At 40.6% G+C, this 14,082-nt stretch overlaps 1 protein-coding gene across 1 annotated transcript in view; it reads right to left on the bottom strand.

Annotated features, from left to right (window-relative positions):
• LOC126469800 (glycylpeptide N-tetradecanoyltransferase 2) overlaps positions 1-14,082 on the bottom strand; it is an 89,785-nt gene that overhangs the window by 44,547 nt on the left and 31,156 nt on the right. Inside the window, exons 4-5 of the mRNA XM_050097058.1 lie at positions 12,180-12,294; positions 7,935-8,151 (exon numbers count right to left, since the gene is read on the bottom strand). Of these exons, the coding sequence (XP_049953015.1) occupies positions 7,935-8,151; positions 12,180-12,294 (332 nt within the window). The remainder of the gene's footprint in view (positions 1-7,934; positions 8,152-12,179; positions 12,295-14,082) is intronic.

The raw sequence follows: 14,082 nt of genomic DNA, 5'->3' as shown, positions 1-14,082 counted from the left end.
GCATGATGTAGTGTGTTCTGTAATATGATCACAGTCCATTTACTGTGGAGACATGAGTGGAAATAAAATTACTTTTCTTGGGAGGCGGGAGGGGGAATGTATCAGTTGAACAACTAGACGACGCTCTGCTGGCCGCACAGAATGTTCCTCTATCATGATGGAAATCCTTCATATTTTACCTTATGTGTGCACCAACATTGCATCTCCTGTTCACGTAAGTTATGAATTATCTGGCCACCAATGTATCTAAAATCAAAGCAGAGCCTTATTTTGGGATTTGGACAAATGTACAGAAGATAGTTGGATATGAAACTAACTACTAGGTCGCCTAATGAACACTGTTGGCTTCATTTAGAAATGGAAGCTACACTAAGGGAAGAAATATGACATTTTCCATTTGCCAGAGAGTATGACAATAAACTAAAGTTGATGGACGTTTCTTAAATTTACTTTGAACTGTCAAATATATATTAGTAACTCCAAAAACTAACAATATAAAACCATTCCATAATGGTTATAAATATTCACTTTGGGAACTATTTGAAATAAAGCCTATGTCTCTATGAACATTTTTGCTTCATATGACAGTTTGACCACCATCTGAAATTTGGACCTCTTCTCCTAGAACTTCCTAAACATATTATTATGATGTAATGAGAAGTTTTGGTCATTCCGTATGTGTATAAACAGGGGGAGGGGAGTCAGGAGGGAGTTAGGGTGGGAGCTGGGGAAGGGGGAGGGGGGGGCGGGAGACAAAATTTTAATAACCCACTAAATAGTGATTTCAGTGTTTTATGTCCCTATCCACTTCTCAAGCACTGCAATGTATGTGTGTGATGGCTTGCCTTCAGTTATTAAAAACGTTCAGAACCACTTTTCAGCTGTGTGTTCCCAGGTCCTAGTAACTGACTATAGCATCATTACATTGTACACCTTTCTTGAATTTATTTTTGACGATGCTGGACACATCTTTCAATATTATTTATTGTAATTCACAGCATAAAAGACATTCATTTACTTATTTACTCTTTGTAGGGAACAATAATTGTGCTGTTTTCCAAACAATGCATAAGTGCTATTCACCTTTCAGACTTTGATGATAATGAGGTCCAAAGGCTGCAACTGAACTGTTTAGTCTGCTAGAAAGAAGACTACTTCTGTTTCTCAACTGAATGTTAGGCTGACCTGGGCACCTATGATGAAATAAGACAGTATATCAGTTCTAGGAGTCATTTTCTCAGCACAGAAATTATTTTTTATGCTTCATACCCCCACTCAACCCCATCATTCTTCTCTTTTAATTGTGTCTAATGTAGAGTCCAACATTTTAGCAAAACAGCACAGCAGAAGTGGTTAAGTCAGTTTTTTCTTATGACCACTTCCTTCTTTAAGACACAATTTGCAAGAAACATGCTGACGGAGAGACAAGCCATGCCCACAACAAGGAGGAGCAGAAACTGTCCAACATTGTGTCCCTAACAGTTGCAGAGCACCAGTTTTGTTTTGATTGGAAATGTAAAATGTAACAAAAACAGATTTTCTTGCAAAGCTGAATGCATAATACACTTACAGAATGCTTTTGGCCACAGCCTTCATCAGCTAAAGAGAAACACACACACTTTATGCACACAAGAAAGCACACCTCGTGCAGACATAACTGTCACCTCCAGTAGCTAGGCCTAGCCCGAGCTGCTGGAGATGGCGGTGATGTGCGCATGAGGTGTGCTTGCTTGTGCATATGAATGGTTTTTTTTTTTTCTTTCTTTTGCTTACAAAGGCTGTGGCCAAAAGCATTCTTCTGTAAGTATTTTAATTGTGCCTGTCTGCAACTTAATTTGTGTTCTTTACGGTAGGTAGCAATCTTTCTTTCCCTACATTGCTGATATGCTACCTGTGTGTGTGTGTGTGTGTGTGTGTGTGTGTGTGTGTGTGTGTGTGTGTCAGTAAGAGGGAGATGTGTTACCCGATGCATTTAACAAAACCACATGATTCCTTTATATTGCGGGTGTTAAACATTTAATATTAGTTTCTGCGGTATAGCACTTATGACAGCTCTATTCTTATTGAAATCATTATTAAGGGTGATAGGGAACATAAAAAGTGCTAAACAGTGAGGACAGTAATTTTGTGTAATAATTATCTATAATACTATACCAAGGAACGTGGCTGTTTAACATTGTCACTAAAAATCTCAAAACATACTTCAGCATTTACTTCAAATTTTGACATTATATTCTAATAAACTTTCAAATGAATATAGGCTATATACATTTCTAAAGAGCAATGTGCAGGTTTTCTGTTAGAACTAACTCAAAAAAAGGAAATGTCGTGCTGTGCTCTACTGTTAAAATGTTTAGTTTCTTTTCTTTCTTGCAGTCGGTTTTAACTACAATATCAGGGGATTTAAACCATCAGAAAAAAAATTTTTACCCATATATATTCTCTCTCATTATATGTATTTTTAAACAAAAATTGTGTACACAACAGTGTGCTGTTTTGTTTCCTCCCTTCACTATCAGCTTATGATTAGAAAACTACAATGGAATATGAATTTGCAATAACAATGAACAAGGCTCAAGATCAGAGAGAGGGGGGAGGAAATGGACACAGACGGGAAAGGAGGGAATGGAAAGAGAGAGGGGGAGGAGGAGATTATGATGTATATCCATACATATTTAGAAATTGTGAAGCATTGCCGAGTTTGCTTCTTTAAGACAACATCATAAACAGAAACAGTCCTTACGCAACACATTCTCCAGCACTGCTAATACTTATGGGAACATAGCTGAATCATGCTGAGCAACACTATGGAGAGGATGAGGGATAAAAAGAAACACACACTATTTAATAGTTCAAGAACATTTGAGTTGTAAAACAAGTGTTCACTATTTCCCAGATGAACAATAGTGATAGGATGCAAATGTGCTTACTTTGCAAAATTTTGCCACTATGGAACATTTTCCCTTGAATTTGCAGGGAAAGTAATTACCAAATGAAACAATGTACGAAATTTTTTTAAAATGATTTTGTGATGCCTTTAGGTAACTTTTCTTTATTTATATGTAGGGTTCAACAATTTCAGTCTAACACCATTTTCACATACCTAAAACAGAAGCATTAGACACTGAATTCATTGGTATATCACTCATGAATTAAATGTAAGAACAAATCATGTGTCAGAGAACATTCTTTAATGGCGAGCGCGTGCGCACACGCACACACAAAAGCTCAAAAAGTATTGTGGTCCCATAATAATGAACAAACATATTTCCAGACACATAGAGCACTATGTATCCTCAACTAACCTTCTACTAGCTAGGCCATAATCCTCCTAGTATATCTTGGGATATGACTTGTTCTTAAGTTTAATTCCTGAGTGATACTAATGCACTCAATGCATAATGCTTCCAGTTTAGATACTTGAAAATAGCCTAACACCAAAACTGTACAATTGTACATCAAATAAAGAAAACGTTAACTGAAGGCCTCACAAAATCATTTAAAAAAGTCATTGCAGCTGCAGAGAGAGTCACAATAAAAGATAATGTCTGTGATTTCTAGTAGTAACACCTTATACAATATTTAACAATAATCTCATTTATAATTTCTCACATACTAATGTTGCTGTTTCCACACAAATCCATCAATGCATTACTTTACACTCACAAATAAATTTCAGCAAAAACTCAGTAAGATACAAAACAGAGATAAAGCAAATTTCTGGTTTCTGCAGCATTAATATCTCCTCAAGTTCAGTCTCTACTGCTTTTAAAATTCATAAGAAACAAAATCAACATTTTTACTTCTCATTTCTGGGAATGCACTGTTTGTAAATTTAATCACATAAGGAAGAGCATGACAATTACTCACATTTCAAGTGTACGAAACTGTGTTTGAGAAAGAAAATTATTCATCTAGTCAAACAACGAAAGTTGTTGACCATTTTTAAGTTATTTGTATCTCAAAATGTATGAATGACCTATAAATAACAGTACAAAAAAGTTTGGATATAAGATTTGGACATACAGTCTTCCTAAATATAAGTAGCTTGAGTATAGTAGTTTGAGTATAGTGAATGTGACAGAATATGGTCTACTTACATGCAAAAATTACAAAATTTACACATAAGCTCCCAGTTTAGAAATACTGTTAGAGCAAAACAGTTTTAATTTGACAAAATATTGCAGTGAAATTGCAGAAACTCAAGTTGTCCTTTTATTAAACTACAGTGCAACAGCACCAAGAATTCGTGAAAGTTTCACAATTAGGCAATGAGGTGTGGTTCTCACCGAGATGATACAATATGCAATATAACCTGCGATGCGACTCCCAACATGACACAGAAGCAACCTGAATTGGTGGCTCACATAGAAAAGTAGCTGAAGTGACTTAACTACATCAACATTATACTCTGCAAGCCTCCTCGTGCTTTTTGGCGGAGGGTACTTCTGGCACCGCTAACTGATGCCCCCTCAACACATTTCACTCAAAAACCGAGTGTGGGAAGAATGGCTGTCAGCAGGCCTTTGTATCAGCTCTAATTTTCTTGTCTTGTCCATTATGCGAGATGTATGTGGGAGGAAGTAATATGTTGTCTCAGTCTTTCTGGAAAGTACCCTCTCAAAATTTCAATAGTAAACCTCTCTGTAATGCACAATGTCTCTCTTGTATTGTTGAGCACTTCTGTAATGCTCTTTCACCGACTAAATGATTCTGTGACTAAACATTCCACTCTTCATTGGATCTCTCTCTCTCTCTCTCTCTCTCTCTCTCTCACACACACACACACACACACACACACACCCCAATTCTACCTGGTAAGGATCTCATACTGATGCACGACACTCAAGAATCGATCAATCAAGAGCCTTGAATGCTACTTTCTTCATGGAAGAGCTACAGTTCTTTAAGATTCTTCCTAATAATGTCAGTCTGGTATCTGCATTTCCTACTATTTGTTCTATGCGACCATTCCACAGCCCTTCCTGACAATGGGAATGACCTGTGCTTTTTTCCAGTCACTAGGTACCTTATATTGCCACAGCGAACTACGATAAACTGCTGCTAGTAGGGGAGCAAGTTGTTCTGCATAAGCTTATAGGTATCTCATCTGGTCCTGATGCCTTTTCACTAGTAAGTGGATATAGTTGCTTTTCTACTCTGAATTGGTTATCTTTATACCTGCCACTTCGACATTCATACGATGGTTGAAAGGAGAGACTGTGTTAAAATCTTCCGTGGTGATACAATATCTGAAGACCGAATTATGTATTTCAGCCTTATCGGTCATCTTCTGTTTTGATGCCAGCAAGGTCTCAGAGTGAATGAAAAGATGATTTCGAACTGCTTATGGGTTTTACATAAGTTTAAAATCTCTCTGGCTTTTTACTCAGATCAGTTGACAACATTTTATTTTCAAAGTCATGGAATGCTTCTCTCATTGCTCCCTTTATGCTCATTTTTTGTTAATTCAGCTTTTTTGGTAGCTAGGTTTTGACCTCTTGAATTTGAGATAAAGCTCTGTTTACAGAGCAGTTTTCTAACACAGCTATTAAATCATGGTGAGTCTTTTCCATCTCTGACATACTGAACGAAGCTTTTGATCCCCCCTCCATTTGTGCTCCAGATCTTCATCTCGTCACTGAATATTTGATGCTGACTACTCATATACTCTGGAATTTGTATTATGTCACTCTTCCTAAGCAAAAATATCTTTCTGCAGTTCTTAACATTCCTTGCAAAACCTATAGTCATAGTTGCTATCATGAATTTATGATCACTGATGCCTTCCTCTACATTAACCAATTCAATAAGCTCAGGCCTGTGTGTTGCAAGGTTGTCTAAGATATTACCTTAAAGTCTTGGTTCTCCAACTATATGCTCAAAGTATTTTTTACGCAAGACATTCAGAAGGCTGTCACACAAATCCCTGTCTTTGGCACCAGTTCTGATAGTAAGACTCTCTCAATCTATACCTAGCAAGTTGAAGTCATCCCAATTACAATAGTATGATCAGGAAAATTATTAACTATATTCTGCAAGTTCTCTCCAAAATGCTCTATCACTAATACCTAACTACACCCAAATTAATTCACATTTAGTGTCCCTGATAACCTCACTATATTACTGAGTTCTTTACTGGAATAAATATGCCACCACCACTGGCAACTAACCTATTCCTTATGATAAATATTCCAAGCTCAACTCAGGATTTTGTTGCTATGTAGTTCCGGTTTCAACCAACTTTCTGTTCCTAACACTACTTGGGCATTATAACCTTCAATAAATGACACCAGTCCTTGGACCTTTCGTTAGATGCTCCTGCAGTTTGTTAATATCATATTAACCTTTTCTATATCCAATCAGAGAGGACGAGCATTCTCTGAGAACACTGTGGTTGGTGTACCTTTGATTTTGGTATGCAATTCATCTCTGATCTCAAGGGGAAGGGGGTGTTTCTTTAACCTAAAAAAAAAAAAAAAACATGTAATCTGCTACACTAGCAGTCGCTTCCTAGGTGCAGTGCACATCTAACCTATTAAGAGGAACCCTACAATTCTGCAACTGAGACTGAAGGTCAAGAAATTCAGATCCAATACCATCACAGAGTTGTCTGAGCCTCTGGTTTAGACTTTCCATTCTGCTTGAAACCAGACAACCAAGAATCATCCTGGATACGATGCTACAAGCAGACAGCATATCCAGCACCCAGTGTGGAATGCTAGTTGCCTTCACCAAATCAGCCATCTGCCAACAGGATCAGAGGATAGTCTCAGAACCCAAGCGCCGTGCATCATTTGTGCAGACATGTGCCACTATTTGCAGCCAGTTGCCACCTCTGTCACGGAAGAGGCCTCCCCTTCAGTAAACATACTGACTGCAAACTGGCATTCTTTCCTATTCTGCATGCTATTTCCTTGAGTGGCTCCATTACCTGCCTAGCATTGGAGCTCCTAATAACCAGCATAATCACCCTCCCGAAATGGGCAACAGAATTGGCCACTTGCCTATCAGGAGAGGCACCCCATACTGACTCAGAAGTTTCATCAACATTGAGTAGCAACTATTACCTGTTGCTAACGTGTAAGGAACCAGCTGTGCGACCCGTTCACTCTTTCACCTTCCATCAAGTGACACCCAAACCCACCACTGTCTGCCAAACACACTCAGGTGAGGAACGACTGGTCAGGTGTTTCTTACCGGAAGATACAGTGACAACAACGTCACCAGGGGATTCGAACTGCACCAAAGGTGTTGCGTATCTCACCACCAGCACTCTGATGTCGCCACAGCTTTGAGCATTAGCCAGAAGCCTGTCGACCATAGCCAACACAGCTTCCAGCTGTTTACAGACAGCAGCCAATTCTGCTTGCATCCGTTCACAACAAGCACAGTCCCTAGCTATATTTTACTGTGTAAAAACTTGATATACAGTGTCAAAACATACAAAGCAGTCAAGATTTACTTACAAAGTACTAGCAGACCCCACAAAAGAGTACATTACATGACTGTGGCACTACTGAGCTTGGAATATGCGTAGAATATAACGAGGAGAATAAACAAATACTAAAATCTACTTTGCAGACTTCTCACTACAGCCTGAAATTTCTCTACTAAAAATGGATGTATCAACAGTTACTTTTTACTAGAAAATCTTCTCACCCAAAAGCTACTTGCAAGAAATAAATATTCAAACTCTAATGCACTGACCTGAACTATAGGCTGTGCACTCACGTGAGATTTAAATGTAGAGATGTGAAGACACTTCTGACAGTGAAAAATTACATGATGAATTGCCAACAGGGGCAATGAGGTGGGAGGAGGAATGGTGAACAAGATGACAAAACTCTCCCCATCCCCCTAACACTATCACAAAAATAGCTATTACTTTTCAACCCAAAAGGGATTTAATAGATAATTCAGACATATCTTACCATTTCAAAAATTCTGGAGGATAATCAAATCTAAACATTGAATCATCATCTTCTACATAGTTTTCATTAAGAAGCATATAAAGCTCCTTTAAGACCAATGGTTCATTCAGATTCAGGGTATCCCATTTAAAACCATCTGGAAGGGAATAGGGAACTTGACGGATTTCCGATTTACTTTTATCTGGTTCGATTGGCTCATTGCAAGTAATTTTTTCATCTGAAACAGAAATAGAAAGTTCATAAATTCCCTAGTTTGTTCAGAATCTTAAAAAATAGGATTACAAAACACTTCTCTTTTCCTTGCCTCTTAAACATCTTTATATATTTACTTTTCCGGAACACCAAATATGGAAGTTTGTCACATATAGTTTGTGTTTTTGGTATGGTTACTACAATTTTCTTTTTATAACACTGCAAGTTAATCTGAACACTATGGAAATCATAAATGCTTTGGAAACTTCAAAATAAACTTTTGTTAGAACAACACTTCTCTCAGATGATAGATAATTAAGGGCAACATTAAACATTATTGGATTTCAGACGTACTCAAACAGCAGGTCACATACTACAGATCAAGGATTGAATCAGCCTTGATTTTGTTGAAAATAACATTCAAAAATTTGTATGTAGCTTGATGTACGGTGCCCATGGATAAATCAAGAAAATGCCACAGCAGTTATAGTATTTTACTGAAACACCAATCACTGGACAAAATGTAAATAGTAGGGGCATTTGACTATAGAGACAGGCATTTCATCACTGAGGAAATTAACAACACAAAAAGAAGCAGAGAAAAGACAACAACACACAGGGAACAAAACACACTAAAAATATAAAAAAGACACACCATGAAGGAATTATCTGAGGAGGATGGAAATCTGTAGATACGACATACATGTATAAACATGCAAATGATTACAATTTCAGAAAAATTGAATGATTTGTTCAACATAGAGAGCTTCACAAATTGAATAAATCAATAACACATTTGACCACCTCTGGTACTTATGCAAGCAGTTATTCGGCTTGGCATTGATTGAAAAAGTTGTTGGATGTCGTCCTGAGTGATACGGGGCCAAATTCTGTCCAATTAGTGTGTTAGAACATCAATATCCCGAGCTGGCTGGAGGAGCCCTGCCCTTAAAGCTGCAAATGTTCTCAACTGGGGAGAGATCAGGCAACCTTGCTGGCCAAAGTAGGGTTTGGCGACCCTGAAGGCAAGCAGCAGAAACAACTCTCGACTGTGCAAAAATGGTTCAATGGCTCTGAGCACTATGGGACTTAACTGCTGTGGTCATCAGTCCCCTAGAACTTAGAACTACTTAAACCTAACTAACCTAAGGACATCACACACATCCATGCCTGAGGCAGGATTCGAACCTGCGACAGTAGCAGTCGCGCGGTTCCAGACTATAGCGCCTAGAACCACTCGGCCACACCGACCGGCTCTCGACTGTGCAGACGGGCATTATTTCCCTGAAATGTAAGCAGAGAATGGCTTGTCATGAAGTGCAACAAAATGGGTTGTAGAATATCAGCAATTTACCACTATGCTGTAAAGGTGCCACTGATGACAACCAAAGGGGTCCTTCTATGAAAAGAAATGGCACCCCACACCATCACTTCTGTCTGTCGGGCCATATGGTGGGCAAGTCAAGATGGTATCCCATGTCTCACCTCACTTCAAAGTGGGACTCTTCAATGAAGATAATTCTACCAATGTGACACCCTGGACAGCTGTGGCACACCAACCTGCCTGCCTCTTGCCATGCAGCCGTACAACTAGGAGTGATGGTCTGGGGTGGCATTTCTTTCCATAGCAGGACCCCTTTGTTTGTAATTCAGGGCACCCTTACATCATAGTGGTACATCCTACGGAGCATTTTGTTGGCCTTCATGACAAGCCATTACATTTCAGCAAGATAATCCCTGCCTACACATGGTGACAGTTTCTACTGCTTGTCTTCGTACTTGCCAAACCCCTACCTTGGCCAGCAAGGTCGTTAGATCTCTTCCCTATTGAGCACATTTGGAGCACTATAGGCAGAGCCCTCTAACCACGTTGGGACATTTTTGATCTAATACACCAATTTGACAGAATTTGGCACAATATCCCTCTGGATGACATCCAACATTTTTTAAAATCAGTGTCAAGCCAAATAACTGCTTGCACAAGGGACAGACTAGGACAAATGTGTTACTGAATTACTCAATTTGTGAAGCTCTTTCTCTTGAATAAATCATCCAATTTTTCTGAAATTACAATCATTTCAATCATTTGCTTGTCTGTACATGTACACTCCTGGAAATTGAAATAAGAACACCGTGAATTCATTGTCCCAGGAAGGGGAAACTTTATTGACACATTCCTGGGGTCAGATACATCACATGATCACACTGACAGAACCACAGGCACATAGACACAGGCAACAGAGCATGCACAATGTCGGCACTAGTACAGTGTATATCCACCTTTCGCAGCAATGCAGGCTGCTATTCTCCCATGGAGACGATCGTAGAGATGCTGGATGTAGTCCTGTGGAATGGCTTGCCATGCCATTTCCACCTGGCGCCTCAGTTGGACCAGCGTTCGTGCTGGACGTGCAGACCGCGTGAGACAACGCTTCATCCAGTCCCAAACATGCTCAATGGGGGACAGATCCGGAGATCTTGCTGGCCAGGGTAGTTGACTTTGACCTTCTAGAGCACGTTGGGTGGCACGGGATACATGCGGACGTGCATTGTCCTGTTGGAACAGCAAGTTCCCTTGCCGGTCTAGGAATGGTAGAACGATGGGTTCGATGACGGTTTGGATGTACCGTGCACTATTCAGTGTCCCCTCGACGATCACCAGTGGTGTACGGCCAGTGTAGGAGATCACTCCCCACACCATGATGCCGGGTGTTGGCCCTGTGTGCCTCGATCGTATGCAGTCCTGATTGTGGCGGTCACCTGCACGGCGCCAAACACGCATACGACCATCATTGGCACCAAGGCAGAAGCGACTCTCATCGCTGAAGACGACACGTTTCCATTCGTCCCTCCATTCACGCCTGTCGCGACACCACTGGAGGCGGGCTGCACGATGTTGGGGCGTGAGCGGAAGACGGCCTAACGGTGTGCGGGACCGTAGCCCAGCTTCATGGAGACGGTTGCGAATGGTCCTCGCCGATACCCCAGGAGCAACAGTGTCCCTAATTTGCTGGGAAGTGGCGGTGCGGTCCCCTACGGCACTGCGTAGGATCCTACGGTCTTGGCGTGCATCCATGCGTGGCTGCGGTCCGGTCCCAGGTCGACGGGCACGTGCACCTTCCGCCGACCACTGGCGACAACATCGATGTACTGTGGAGACCTCACGCCCCACGTGTTGAGCAATTCGGCGGTACGTCCACCCGGCCTCCCGCATGCCCACTATACGCCCTCGCTCAAAGTCCGTCAACTGCACATACGGTTCACGTCCACGCTGTCGCGGCATGCTACCGGTGTTAAAGACTGCGATGGAGCTCCGTATGCCACGGCAAACTGGCTGATACTGACGGCGGCGGTGCACAAATGCTGCGCAGCTAGCGCCATTCGACGGCCAACACCGCGGTTCCTGGTGTGTCCGCTGTGCCGTGCGTGTGATCATTGCTTGTACAGCCCTCTCGCAGTGTCCGGAGCAAGTATGGTGGGTCTGACATACCGGTGTCAATGTGTTCTTTTTTCCATTTCCAGGAGTGTAGATAAAATCTACCAATTTCTGCCCCATTTGGATAATTCATTTATTGTGTGTCTTTTTTGTCAATGAGTATTTACAACTGTACAATAATGGAATTAAGGGTCAATGGCAGCACTTTTGTAGAGTGAGCGCACCATCAGTATTGTGTTTGTAAAAGTACATACAGAGCAAGAGCGAGAGAGAGAGAGAGAGAGAGAGAGAGAGAGAGAGAGAGAGAGAAAATGGGGTACTGAGAATCAGGCAGCCTGATTATTGACCAATGCCTAACATCTTATGACTGCTTTCAAAGAATCAATTCCAGTTGTTGGTCACTTTACAGCAGCAACCACAAAACTGATTCACATCACAATATAACAGAGATAACAAAAATTAATAATCAAAAAATCTTGCATCACATACAAAAACAGTTATTTTATCAAAAATTCTTTGAAAGTTGTAAAAATGCACTACTGAATAACTGTGCGGGTTTAGTTCTCATGCTTAAAAGTTCTGGGAATTAGTTACGGCTGACCATCAGCCCTACTCACCCATTTTTGGGACTGGCTGTGTGTTCCAAAACTGATACTGTTTTTGTAATGCTTCTTCAGTAGTTTTAGCTGGCTTTTGTTGGAAAGACAGCACTTCCATTGCTTTGCGAATATCCTACAAAAGTTCACATCCATTCAATACAGAATTACTGCATCATGAAAAAATTATATTATTAAATTTAAAATAACACAATTATGTCAAAGTACTCTGACAATGACTCTAAAAGCGCTCTTACATACACAAATAATAGTCAAAGGCTTTTTGACTATCAGTACAATTGCAAACTACTCTAATAAGTAGGTGAGCTACGAACATTTTATAGGTGCTGAGGAGCAAATGGTGCAAGGGATCTCAGTGCCACAGTGACAAGGGACTTACAACAGTCACTGATTTCCATAATACCAGTAAGAAAGGACATTGCAAATGAAATTATCTGGTGAAATCTGTGGAATCACTGCAGTCACTTCATACAATGGGGTAATTACCTAGGTAAGGGTCCAACAACTGTAGAAGACAGAATTAAAAACTGTACACTGATTTACAGATAATGTTTGGATCTTGTATAAATCAGCAAAGATTTTTAGCAGTTTAAACATTCCCACCAGGACTGTATTTCAGTCTATGTTAGGGAAAATTGTAGAACATCTGCCATATTCAATTGTAAGAAAAGTTTACAACATTTCTTTTTTTATTTACAGCAATATTTTACTTCAGCATTATAGTTTTTTATTGTTGTTATTACACTGAAGAACCATAGAAACTGGTACACCTGCCTAATATCACATAGGGCCCCCACGAGTACGCAGAAATGCCACAACACAACTGGCATGGACTCGACTCATGTCTGAAGTAGCGCTGGAGGGAATTGACACCATGAAACCTGCAGGGCTGTCCATAAATCCATAAGCGTATGAGGGGGTGGAGATCTTGTCTGAACAGCACATTGCTAGGCATCTCAGATGTGCTGAATAATGTTCATGTATGGGAAGTTTGGTGGCCAGTGGAAGTGTTTGAACTTAGAAGAGTTTTTCTGGAGCAATTCTGGACTTGTAGGGTGTCGCATTGTCCTGCTGAAATTGCCCAAGTCTGAAGGAATGCGCAATGGACATGAATGGATGCAGGTGATCAGACAGGATGCTTACGTATATGTCGTCTGTCACAGTCGTATCTAGACATATCAGGGGTTCCATATGACGCCAACTGCACACACCCCACACCATTACAGAGCCTCCACCAGCTTGAACAGTCCCCTCCTGACATGCAAGGTCCATGGATTCACGATGATGTCGCAATACCATAAACGTCCATTTGCTCGATACAGTCTGAAATGAGATTCACCCGACCAGTCATCAACAGTACAATGTCTGTGTTGACGGGCTCAGGTGAGGCATAAAGCTTTGTGTCATGCAGTCATGAAGGGTACACAAGTGGACCTTCGGCTCCGAAAGCCCATATCGCTGATGTTTCGTTGAATGGTTCACACGCAGACACTTGTTGATGGCCCAGCACTGAAATCTGCAGCAATTTGGGGAAGGGTTGCAATTCTGTCACACTGAACGATTCTCTTCAGTTTTAGTCCGTCCTATTCTTGTAGGATCTTTTTCTGGCCGAGCGATGTAAGAAATTTGATGTTTTACCGGATTCCTGATATCCACGGTGCACTCTGACACTTGTCTTATATAGAAGTTGCCGACTGAAGCACCATGTTCTGCTTGTTTACATATCTCTGTATTTGAATATGCATGCCTGTATCAGTTTCTTTGGAACCTCAGTGTTGTATTATTATTATTATTATTATTATTATTATTAGTAGTAGTAGTAGTAGTAGTAGTAGTAACAGCAATCTGACACACAAAGGTACAGAAGACAATCTTTATCATTTTGTACTCTACAGCTGACGTG

This window comes from Schistocerca serialis, chromosome 3 (assembly GCF_023864345.2).
Source record: "Schistocerca serialis cubense isolate TAMUIC-IGC-003099 chromosome 3, iqSchSeri2.2, whole genome shotgun sequence".
Taxonomy (NCBI): Eukaryota; Metazoa; Arthropoda; class Insecta; order Orthoptera; family Acrididae; genus Schistocerca; species Schistocerca serialis.
This window is presented reverse-complemented; position numbering and strand designations above follow the sequence as displayed.